A 13,630-nucleotide genomic window follows, 5' to 3' on the forward strand; every position below is an offset into this window, starting at 1 on the left:
TAGTTTTTCAAAAGTTGTCAAGTTTCCACATTATTATTTCGAGAACCATTTCCTACTATTTCTTCGCATAAAATAATGAACTAAAATATTTAACTCATACAACACAAATTGTTACTACCGAATGACATATGATACCTGCTAATAAATTAAATGTTTTGAATGGTAATCCAATGCATCACCGTAAAGTAAACATATATTGTCCAATAAACAAATCTCCATACAGTAACTATTTGTCAACTAACTTTTACAACACCTCTTTTCAAGGTTCAGTAACAGTTTGATTGTGATCAGAGTTAATGTTCATACCTAGTTAATAGGTTTTTTATTTGCTACATTCGAAATTCTATTACCCTACATATAATGTTGGATTTACTTGTTACTTTTACTTCGGTAGCCATTAATCATGTATTGATCTTCGCCCATGAAATGAGACCCACAATTACGATCATGTAACCCTGCCCTATCGAGACCATTAACCATTATAATCATCAGTTCAAACATCTTTAACAAAGATATAGTCATAAATCACATACAAATCAAAATGTTCTGATGTTCATAGGGAAATTAATTTGTACCCAATAGGTCTAGGTCTCGTAACCAAAAATTGGCAAAACGAAAATATAAATTGAGGTAAGGGGTCAACAATTAAAAAAATAAGATTGTATTTTTCATATGATATGTGAACAAGAATGCCCCTCTCGCACTATCATTTTCTATGTTGAGTGGACCGGGAAATTAGGCTAAACACTATAATTCAAAAATAAGAAAGATGATATCAAAGGGAACATGTGTACTATGTTTAAAGTTGATTGGACTGCAACTTCATAAAAGAAGAGTGCACACACTGAAATGTCTCGCCTTCTTTACTAATCATTGATATTAATATGTTGATTGTCCTAAGATTAAAGCTTTATTCCAACTTTCACATAAACTTAACATTAACCAAAATAGCTAAACAAAGACTAATGAACCATGAAAATGAGGTCAAGGTCAGATGAACCATGCCAGGCAGACATGTTCAGCTAACAATGCTTCCATATATTGAATATATTGTTGACCTATTACTTATAGTTTAAGAAAAATAGATCAAATTACAAAAACTTAACACTGTGCAATGAACCGTGAAATTAAGGTCACGGTCAAATAAAATGTGTGGGACTGACATATAGATCATAAAATATTTCCATTCACCAAATATAGTTGACCTTTGGCATATAATATTAGATAAAAAGACCAAAACTCAAAAACTTAACTTTGACCACTCAACCATGAAAATGAGATCAAGGTTAAATGACATCTGCCCGCTAGACATTGACACCTTACAATCATTCCATACAACAAATATAGTAGACCTATTGCATAAAGTATAAGAAAAGCAGATCAAAACACAAAAACTTAACTATAACCACTGAACCATGAAAATGAGGTCAAGGTCAAATGACATCTGCCCGCTAGACATGAACACCTTATAAGCATTCCATACAACAAATATAGTAGACCTATTGCATAAGGTATAAGAAAAACAGACCAAAACACAAAAACCTAACTATAACCACTGAACCATGAAAATGAGGTCAAGGTCAGATGACACCTGCCAGTTGGACATGTACAGCTTACAGTCCTAACATACACCGAATATACTAGCCTTATTGCTTATAGTATCTGAGATATGGACCTGACAACCAAAACAAAACCTTGTTTACTGATCCATGAAATGAGGTCGAGGTCAAGTGAAAACTGTCTGACGGGCATGAGGACCTTGTAAGGTACGCACATACCAAATATAGTAATCATATTACTTATCATAAGAGAGAATTCAACATTACAAAAAATCTGAACTTCAAGTGGTCACTGAACCATGAAAATGAGGTGAAGGACATTGGACATCTGACTGACGGAAACTTTGTAACATGAGGCATCTATATACAAAGTATGAAGCATCCAGGTCTCCCAGCTTCTAAGATATAAAGCTTTTAAGAAGTGAGCTAACGCCGCTCCCGCCGTAGCCGCCGCCGGATCACTATCCCTATGTCAAGCTTTCTGCAACAAAAGTTGCAGGCTCGAAAAATAACTACATCGATCAAAACTTGAAACTGAAGCGGGACAGACGGATGGAAGTACGAACGGACGAACGAATGAATAACGGACGGACAGACAAGAAAACCTAATGCCCCGCTATCGTAGGTATAAACATTGTCACTGGACAAATAAAATAACTCTGAGAAAAAAAATTGAATCACCATTATCGACAAAGTTTCATGAAATTCTGTTATGTGGTGTCAGAGGAGTTGCAATGATAAACTGTTGCAGTAGTAAACTGTAACAAAAAAGTTCAAAGAGGCGTAACTCCTAGAAAAATGTTAAATCAATTTCCTGTCGATATGCATATCTACATGACAGTATTTCATTATTTTCTACAAACATTCATGAAATTATGTTGTGTGGTTTCAGGCAATTGCGATGACAAGCTGTTGCAGTACTATTGTTACGAATTTACTGTTTAAGAATATAATAATAGTTATACAGTTACATACTTTCCGATAACATAATTAGTTTCCCATATCATCTTATTATAGCTGAAAACGGTATCTAAAATCATCCTTTTGTCCTTGGTTGCTATCAGACGCTTTACCTGTACAGGTGTTGGTACTCTCTTCGAGGTCTGCGTTCGAAAAGAAAATAATGGGTAGCTATTCTGTATAAATTGTCATTTGTATCGGAGACGTTGCAAGGAGAAGAGCAGATCGTTAAGACATTTAATTGTTTAAGACGAATAGCAGGATAAGTCAAACAAAGTGGAGTGTTTGAAACCTCCTGAGAAGATATAGATAGTTTAGGTTCCGTAGAAGTATAAACAGGGTTAGTGCTAAGGTTTTGCGTTCCACATCTGTCACTATTGTAGTGAGTGTTTGCTGTTAAACCATACCTTAGTGCTACCCTATTCCAACAGTTTTTTTTTTTTATAAATATAGATTAATAAAGTTTCATACGTCGAAAGTTTACAACAGTTTGAATAGTTTCCATACATCCATTTTATTCAGGTTTCAGCCCGTTTGATACATTTCGGTTCAGCCCGTTTTATAAATTCAGGTTCTAGCCCGTTTGATACATTAAGGTTTAGTCGTTCCGTTTTAAACATTTATGCTCTAGACTAGTTCCAAAAAATTAGGTTTTGAACCAGCTCCAAACATTTAGGTTTCAGACCATAGTTCCAAACCGTCTGACCAGTTTCATACATTTAGGTTTCAGACCAGTTTTATACATTTAGGTTTCAAACCAGTTATATACATTTAGGTTCCGGTTAGGTTAAAAGGTGTTGAAATTCGTTTTATGTAGTAAAGTATTTGTTTCATATTTGATAATGATAGTGTTAACCTTTTTATTGACTTTAGAACTTTTGAATTGCTTTTCAAATCCCAGGAAACTGGTACGAACCCGAGGATATAAATATCTAAACGTCCCCGCCCGGTTACACATTACAAATGGTGGCTTAGGGGTGGGATTTGTCTAGCATTTCTCAAGCGTATTTTGTACATAAACATTGTATTTTATCATGAATTCACATAAGAAAGATAGTGTTTTATATGATCCTGACATAAGTTTAACTGAGGAACAGTGAAGTCAGGAAATAGATATTTTACCTGAGAGCTGTAAAGACCTTGCTTGAGTTAGGTCAAGACATAAGAAGGTTAACTTAAATATTGAAAACAACACGTTATTAATTTCTTGCGTCCCAAGCGCTTTTCTGGATTTACCTTCATCAGGAACGCTCAAAGCCAAACATTTGAAATCCGAAGATGTATAAGTACCGAAACCGTTGAAGAGCTGTATGTCAAAAATACCTAAAATAAATAGCCAAATTCATCTAAAGCCAACTTTGCCTGAGGGAGTTGAAACCTTAGTTTTTTAATAATTTATAAATTTATAAACGGACAAATTTTAGTAAAGTTTGTTAAATCATGTCAGTACCGAAATACTGACTACTGAGCTGATGATACCCTCGGGGACTAATAGTCCACCAGCAGAGGTATCGACCCAGTGATGTAAAATATTGAAAACAACACGTTATTAATTTCTTGCGTCCGAAGCGCTTTTCTGTATTTACCTTCATCATTTCTTAACTAACCTTTCTTATGCAACTGCACCAAACGCAGTGCGGGAGACTTTGGCATAATAATAGTTCATATACTCATTAATAGATTCGGACATGAGGCTCCGAATAAAGCAGGCAAGACCTACTGATTTAAATGACGCTATTAGACATGCAGTTGAGCTTGATGCCTTCCACAAAGCGGAAAACAAACGAATTGGAGGTCAGGGATTTTTATGAACTCCCTTTCGAAAATACACACAGTGCTGACAACATGACAAGTCAGCTTTTGAAAACCATGTCGGAGACATTAATAGAGTTACAAAAAGAAATGAGGCTCTTGAAACAAAACAATAAAGGTTGCAAGCAGGGTGTAGCCGCATTTAGGTGTTATGCTTGTGACGAAGTAGGCCACAGAGCATTTAACTGTCCTACTTATCCAAACTTTCAATATAATTATCAGAACCCTAGATATCAGAAAAAAACTAACACAAGGTATACTAGCCAAAAACTTCAGATTCGACACCGGGAAAAGTGGGGGTTCATAAACTATTTCCTGATCCAGTTATGTTCCTGAAAGCAAGAGTAAACGGTATTGTCACAGACTTGTTGATAGATACTGGAGCCACAGTTACAGGTATCTCCACTAGAATGTTTAAGAAAATGTCAAATATGCCTTATTTAACTCCAACTGAAAGGGATATACTTACAGCTAGTGGACAATCGTTGCATGTGTCAGGCAAAACTGAACTTGAAATTGAAACTGACACGTTCAAATGTATAAACGCTGCAATAGTTGCTGACATTAATGTAGATTGTATACTAGGGTTAGACTTCTTGAGAACACAAGAAGCTAACATAAATATATATAAAGGGACTTTAACTATTAAGTTAAATCCTATGTTCAAGGTCACATAGGCTGTGATAGGGTTGCAATATCAGAAACTATTAACATACCCCCTAGAAGTGAGACTTTTGTAAATAGAGCTATGTCCGATGAATTTACTGACTCATTTAAAGTAGGACTTGTTGAACCTACAGATGACTATAAGAGAATTGATCAAGCAATAGTAGGTAGGGCTTCTGTTGCAAAAAGTAAAAATCATTTACTTCTCTGTGTAGAAAGAAAGTCTGAGATCAAATGTGAAGACTGTGAGATAGGGTATAAGAAGGACTATCTAAAACGACACATAAAAACTTTTCACGGAGTTGAGGTTATTGAGGAGCACGAGACAGTTTGGATGCCGTTATAAAGATTTGATTTTGTCTGTTTATTGATGCATTTACTGCCATTGATGGAGAGCAACACTTATATAATAAAGTGACAGTGCCTGCAAATGATTTTCTTTGAAAATATATGTCTAAAATGCAAAATATAGATTAAAAGTCACTGTTCACTGTAATATTGTTTGACTTGACGTAAAGTCACTTCAAATATTTACAAACAGTTCAACAAAGTGGTTTTTATTTATTAACTGCAACCATGCATGAATTAAAAACTATCGTCTTTATACATTTTAAAAGAATTTGAAAACGTTTACAGGTAACACAGAGGATTGTACTATAATGGTTGTGAACTTGAAACCTTGATATTTAGTGCTGGATGATGACGAAAAATGACAAAAAGGTGAGAAATGAATAACTGTCTGTCTTTCTATTGACAGTCAGTCAGCACTTTATTTTATAATTTTTTAAATTGTCTCATTTCTAACTATAGGAAACTGAAACGCTATTACTCGCCTGATATAAATGTCATGAAAATTATCTGTCTGGATCAGACAACAGTGTGAACGAGAATAATTGCATCAGTGTATATGTGCTGTATTAAAATAGAATTGAGAATGAAAATAGTGAATGTGTCAGAGAGACATCAACCCATTCAAAGAGCCTTATGCCACTAATGAGTCGTAAACACATCGACACAATCTCGTACTCAGAGGCGGGCTTCAGCTGCCCCCCAACAAAACAGTGTACTAGTTCAGTTAAAATATACGTCCCACGAAACATATACCTGACCTAAATTTATAAAAATATGCAACTGACCGGGGACAGGTGAAAAAATGCAACGATGTTAATCATGTTTTGTGACATCTCAATCCCTTAGTTTGCATTTATTAGAGTCTGATATTCTTATTTATTTATATGAAATAAGAATTAGCATGACGAACTTTCGCTGATCTTTTCAACAACTTACAACAATATAATTTGGCGAGTTTTTACCCAAAAGCAAAAAGAATCGATTCAATTTACGATACACGACCGTATAACTAAATTGAAAAGATGGTATTTATGTGGCTTTGTACGACATCAATGCACAATTTAAACACAATGATTTAAATTTTGAATTGGGTCAATTTCATAGGTAAGGAAATATGAAACAAAAACTTACATTTGTATCGGATGTGGTCACAATTATATCAAATAATCGGGGCTTACTATGAGAGATCTTTGAAGAAAAAAATAAAATATGCAATGCAAGGAATTATGTACTTTTATGTCAATGAGCGTTATCAATGTTAAATTCAGAAACATTGAGTCATGAAGGTATTTTGAATGAATCGATACAATGATTGACTAACAACAGACGAACAGAATTAAAAAGATAAACGAATATCACTCATAAAAAAAACCTTTATTCTTAAGTAAATCAAGTAATTCTTTGTGAGCTGGTAATACATTTACTTTTGGTTAATATGACTGCGTCTAATTATTATAGACACATATTGAGGGAATCAACTGGATTAATGGACCAGTTAAAACTTTTGGCATTGTAGAGAGGAATGTGAGAAACTAAATTTGGAAAATAAAATTGGATAGATGAAAAGTTTTTGATAAATGAAGCATCCATTGAAGCTTTTTTAACTTTTGTGGGATCTGCCTGTGAAGTCTCAGAGAAATATTTGAAAGAGATATAAAAAAAAAAAGTTGTTTTAAATTAGTTTGGGATAATAAACCAGATAAAGTAAAAAGAAATTCAATCATTTGTCCATATGAAAAGGGGGAATAAGATATGATAGATATAAGAAATTATTTCTTTGCTTTAAAAGCTATGTGGGTTAAACGACTAGTAATGGATTGTGAAGGAGGTTTGAAAATTATTTCTCAGCACTATTATATACAGTAAGGTCGAACTGGTTAGAGTTAAAAAAAAATGGCGATTTGCCTGAAGAATGATCAGGAAATGTTGGACATTACTAGGTGGTGGTCTAACGAAAGAACCAAAAATATATACAGATATGAGAAAAATTATATTATAGAACAATGAATCTATTAAATTTTAAAATAAAGCTTTAGTTTTAAAATTTTTGATTTAAAGCGATCTTACTTGTGTAAAACACATATTATAGATGGAAGTGGCTGCCTCTAGCGAGACATCATTTTTTAATAAACTTAAGAATAAACCAGACTGGATAAGTGAAATAAATTTGGTTACGAAATCAGTACCAAAAACAAGACTGGGCAGCAATCTTCAAACTGTTTATATATATAAAAAAACTATTTTTGATGAAAAGGTTTACCCATAAAATTAGAATCACTATCATCCACACGTTTACTTCAGTTTTATCAGGTACATCTTTTGAATAGTCATTTTATAAAATTTACTGTTTGCAAAAGTATGAATTGTTCTAAATAATAGAGATGTTCTGGTAACTTACAGAAAACCCTTGGCGTTTTTGGCACTATTTTCTTGATCTGTTGGTCCTCGATGCTGTTCAACTTTGTACTTGTTTCGGCTTTCAAATCTCTGGGCGTCACACGTAGGTCTTGTGTGAACAAAATGCACTTCTTGCGTATTAAAATTTTGAACTTGTTGCCTCCTTGTTTTTGGCTGTTGTTCGTTTGATTCTTTGTCAATTGTGGTCCCCAATTTGTTTATATTGTAGTCCTGTGTTGTCATTTTGATGTTATATTTCACATGGCCATAAAAGTGCGAGGTTTTACATGCCACAAAACCAGGTTCAACCCACCATTTTTTCCTTCAAAAATGCCCTGTACCAAGTCAGGAATATGGTCATTGTTATATTATAGTTCGTTTCTGTGCGTATTACATTATAACGTTGTGTCGTTTATTTTCTCTTATTTTTTAGTGTAAACTCACATTGCGATAAGACGTGTCACGGTACTTGTCTATCCCAAATTCATGTATTTGGTTTTGCTGTTATATATATATATGTTATATTTGTTATTCTCGTGGGATTTTGTCTATGTGTGTTACATTTTAGTTTTATATCGTTGTTCTCCTCTTATATTTAATGCGTCTCCCTCGGTTTTAGTTTGTTACCCCGATTTTGTGTTTTGTCCATGGATTTATGAGTTTTGAACAGCCGTATACTACTGTTGCTTTTATTTATATAACATCTATAAGTCTCTGATAAATGAAAAAAAATATGAAACAGCTAGTGGACCAAAAAATGGCTGGTTGAGTTTTAATTACCCAAAGGTATCACCAGCCCAGCAATCAGCACAGAATTATGTGCTGACATGAATTATCATTGATATCGTATTATCTATAAATTAACTGTTTACAAAACTTTCTAATTTTTGAAATACTAAGGCTTTTCTACATCAGGAATAGAATATTTTAGATGTATTTGGCAAAACTTTTAGGAATTATGATCCTCGATGCTCTGACCTTTTTAACATTTTGGGATTCGAGCGTCACTGATGTGTCTTTTGTAGACAACACGTCTGGTGTAAATACAAAATTTTACGATAAAATAAAGGTAATTGGTTTTTTGAAGTAAAATGTATGACGAAGAATATTTTGCATTTAAATGTTGTAAAAAAAACAACATATTATTTGAAACCCCTTTCTGTGAGATTATAGTACACATATGATTTAATTGCCTGTTGAATGAATGTTTTGAAGCCATAGGTCGAGATTGAGGGTAAAAACTATTGTAACATACCCATCGTTTTATAACAAACAGTTCAAATATCAAATGTACATTTAAACTAAGGGATTGGACAACAGGCAGTACCTTTACAAATCCTTTCCCATGACAAACAGTAATTCTATAACGGTCTCAAATGGCGTTTGTAAAATGTTTGAAAATGATTACTCTAACTTCAATACTTTGAACCTTTAGTCAAGCAGATTCTTCGTATGAATTCTTAATCAAATAAATACATTATAAGATCTCAATTTTTTTTAATCCGTATCTTGGAGATATGTACCAACAACGTATGCCCTGTTAGAAAGTTGATGACAATATCGGAAAGTGCACAATTGGGAAGCCAAAACATCTATTTTGTCATGTTTGTCGTAAAGTTTTGTTCACAGCTGACCTTAAATGTGAGTTTCTAGACGAAGGCCAAGATAGGAAGCAGAATCAACTGTTTCTGGTGTATCATGTATTTCATGTTAGATGGAGTATATGCGACTAACATGGTCACCTAACATTGAATTACTACTAAAACCGAAAGTAAATAATCTATACAGCAAAATATGACTTTGAAGGATAATGATAACTGCTGTTTATTCTTTCAAAGACGCTTCTGTTTGAAATAAAGGGAAAAGTCGGTAAGGTGAGGAAAATAGTTGTTGTAGAAAAACGGATTGTTGATAATAAAAACGCCAATCAATTATAGAAAGTATGTAACAAAACTAGATCGAATTGGTCAGTTGTCTTTATAATAATGACATATTTACACGTCTGGTTTTTGTTTTTAGAAAAATGGCAGATAGAAAAATTCGACAGCTGCTATACCTGTTATACGATTTATGCAAAGACAGTTTGACAGAATTCTTCATATACAACTGTCTAAACGATAACCCAACAGAAGAAAATTTGCTGAAATATGTGACGGATCACAAAGGACAACTTTATCATCATGTGACATATTCCTCCTGTCACGTGTGTTCAAAATCAAATAGTCATAATAGCTGTGCACAAGGGAACAAACAATTATTTCAATCATTGTTTACATTTTCTGAAGAATTTTTAACGACTGATATTAGAAATATTTCTTTAAAAAGAATTAATATAGATAATCTAGATTTATGGACTGTGCAGTATTTGATGTTAGCAGACAATTTAGAGCCTGAACAACATCAGTGGATTCGGTTCCTTTATGAGAAAAGGCAAGAAGTAACTAATAATTGTTTTAAAAATATAAGTGATCAAGACTTTAACCGCATATGGACTGACACAAGAGAAGTTATTTTAAACTTTTTACGTGTATTAAAATGCCGAAAGAATGAAAAGGAATTTGTCAAACGTTTATCCATTTTAAGAATGGCCTCTCCCGAATTGTGTGACATAGAAGTTTATTGGGATATGATGAAAGAAGAGTTCAGTATTGCAGTAAGTAGTTATTTTATATGATATTACGCGCCGTTTTATTGAAATTTTTATTTTGGTAAGAGTCACCTTTAGTTATACCACTGTGGTAGTGATTTGCATGAAAGTTATGGAGTACTAGTTTCTTAAACCATCAAGAATACAGTTCAATATTGAACATTTTTGTAAAGTAGTTCTGCATGTAATGAACATCCATGTACGTTACATATCAATTATAGTGCGATATAAACATGCTAACGGTGAGGCAGCCGAAATGTCACTATTGAGGACTTGGAGGATGAATTACAACTGCTACAATCTTAACGTTTGTCGTAGATTCTAGTTCAAAGTTATTCTGAAGATTTTCTTGTTACGTTAGCTTATCTTATGTCAAGCAAAATATACTTTCGAAACTATGATTAATTCTTAAATTATAACAATGGTTTTAAAACATAATTTTCAAGTAAACTCCAGATGTAAGAGCCTTAGTAAAAGAATTATAACCAAAATACTGAATTCCCAGAAAAATTTATCAGATCAGAATAAGCCTACGTATAATATAATATTCCACAATCCACTAGACCTTACATTTAAGACGCACTTATCACATTAATGATGAAATTGCAGACGTTTTTGTTTGTTTACCTCTTATAGTGTGTTATGTTCATAAATAAAGGCAACAGTAGTATACACTACCAATAATTTATCTATACTTTTTTGGTACATTTCTACCCTCGTGCATATCAGTACTGTTAGGAAAGACTGAAAACTTATAATGTTATACTTTCAATGAAATCAGTACTGATTTTGTCAGTACTGTTTCAGTACTGATTTTGACAGTACTGTTTTAGTACTGAATTTGACAGTACTGTTTCAGTACTGATTTTGTCAGTACTGTTTCAGTACTGATTTTGACAGTACTGTTTCAGTACTGATTTTGTCAGTACTGTTTCAGTACTGATTTTGTACTGATTTTGACAGTACTGATTTTGATAGTACTGATTTCGTCAGTAATGATTCAGTACTGATTTCGTAAGTAGTGTTTCGTTACTAATTTCTTCAGTACTGTTTCATTATAACACTTTTTAAATCAGACTGTATCTGTATAGTGATGCCTAGTTGTTTTGTATATTTGGGGTGGGTTAATTGTTCTCTTTGACACTTACCCCATTTCCATTCATTTTCTTTATCGTGACATGTTAATGTTTTCGTTATGTTTTTTTTTTATTTCTCTGATTTTTGTTGTCCTGAAGTGGTTCAGCTTTAGATCCAGCTCTTCGACAGTTACTTTAGCTTTTTTTTTTTTTTTTTAAATATTCTGTCATATTTATTGTCAGAATTGCATCTTGTGTGGTCTACCAGGTTTATGTTTTTAATACTTATTAATACTTCTATTTGACAATACCATATTACATGTATTTATATCTTGCTTGAGTCAAATCAGAACATATTGAACATTGGAACTCGATATATTACTTTTGAGAAGATGGGTGGATGGATTGATGTTATGTGATCCAGTGGCAAGTTAAGTGCAGGAAGAGGACATAATACTCAGATATAAATACAATGTAATTAACATATTTTGTACAGAACTAGACCAATAATGCACTGAGCTCGTTTTTAACATGCTAGTTCACCACAAGGAGAGAATCTGCTATAAGACATGTCCCCCTACATGAACAGGTACCTTCAGACTGAACAGTGTATGTTTTTCTCCTTTTACTGTGAGCTGAGCGAATATTCAGAATGCGACCACTTTTTTTAGTCTAACTTCTCATAAATAAATTTCCAATCATATGCTCAATGTAAGATTTTTAATGGTTAAATACATTTATTGACAGATTTCTTTTTTTTTTTGTATACATTAATCATGCTGCAATTTCATTCACTTGTAATGAGTGTATTGTGAATAGTAACTTAAATACATGTATGCATAACTCTTGTTCTCTTTCCTATAAAACTGCAGAGCGTATTTTACGAAAAGAATATATGAAATTTAGAGCTACAATATTTAGGCATCCCGTTAACGGGGAGTTGAAAGGGTAAGAACTACATTACTCAGTATAGCATGTTCACATGAGGACTGATGACTTTCAGAAACTCTTGGTTTGTAGTTCCTCAGAAATCTCTGATTGATTTGAATCTTACAGACATACAAACAAAGGTACATTTTGTAAAATAAGCATAAAAATTTAAAGAAAGATTTCCAACAGACTGATTAATGTCTGACGGAGGTCATTTGGTACATAATTAACCTTTTGGATTTTTGAACATATATGGTTTGCTTTTCAAAATTAATTTTTATTGACTGAATAAAACAAGCTGAAGAACTCAAATGTTTGTTCTATCTTCTTATCAACTGCAATAACTTCCATCGAAATACAATAAACAGTAATCTTAAGAATGAACAGCATTAAAAAGTAAAAAAATGTGTTTTTCTCTCTCTCAATTTAATGGTTTTTTTTAATAACTGTTTCATAATTCTGCTTCAATGTTATTTTCCATTGCTCTTCCTATGCATGTGATATATATCTTTGCCAACTTGTTTCTGGAAAGGAAAAAGTGGATTATAACATTTATCATTTTGTTAAAGTCCAATAATAAGATTAAACATAGGTCAACCATGACATAATGTGAATCAGTGTACATGCATTGCAAAAGGTGGTATAACGTTAATTATACAAGGTTTATATTATACACTACCAATAATTTACCTATACTTTTTTGGTACATTTCTACCCTCGTGCATATCAGTACTGTTAGGAAAGACTGAAAACTTATAATGTTATACTTTCAATGAAATCAGTACTGATTTTGTCAGTACTGTTTTCAGTACTGATTTTGACAGTACTGTTTTAGTACTGATTTTGACAGTACTGTTTCAGTACTGATTTTGACAGTACTGTTTTAGTACTGATTTTGACAGTACTGTTTCAGTACTGATTTTATCAGTACTGTTTCAGTACTGATTTTGACAGTACTGTTTCAGTACTGATTTTATCAGTACTGTTTCAGTACTGATTTTGACAGTACTGTTTCAGTACTGATTTTGTCAGTACTGTTTCAGTACTGATTTGTTCAGTACTGTTTCAGTACTGATGTTGACAGTACTATTTCGGTATTGTTTTTTTCAGTACTGTTTCAGTAGATTTGGTGTTGTTAATCTTTTTAACTTGAATGTGTATTGTTTCAAAAAATATTTGGAACTGAAAACTTTTAAACTCGGTAAGTATAGTATGCTATATAATAATTTGTG

At 32.8% G+C, this 13,630-nt stretch overlaps 1 protein-coding gene across 1 annotated transcript; it reads left to right on the plus strand.

Annotated features, from left to right (window-relative positions):
- The first annotated feature begins 5,631 nt into the window (after positions 1 to 5,631).
- On the plus strand, positions 5,632 to 10,419 carry LOC134681452 (uncharacterized). Its single transcript, XM_063541089.1, has 2 exons — positions 5,632 to 5,717; positions 9,765 to 10,419. The coding sequence occupies exons 1-2, from the start codon at positions 5,707 to 5,709 to the stop codon at positions 10,417 to 10,419; spliced, it is 666 nt and encodes a 221-aa protein (XP_063397159.1). The 5' UTR covers positions 5,632 to 5,706.
- Positions 10,420 to 13,630: the final 3,211 nt, after the last annotated feature.

This window comes from Mytilus trossulus, chromosome 8 (assembly GCF_036588685.1).
Source record: "Mytilus trossulus isolate FHL-02 chromosome 8, PNRI_Mtr1.1.1.hap1, whole genome shotgun sequence".
Classification (NCBI taxonomy): Eukaryota; Metazoa; Mollusca; class Bivalvia; order Mytilida; family Mytilidae; genus Mytilus; species Mytilus trossulus.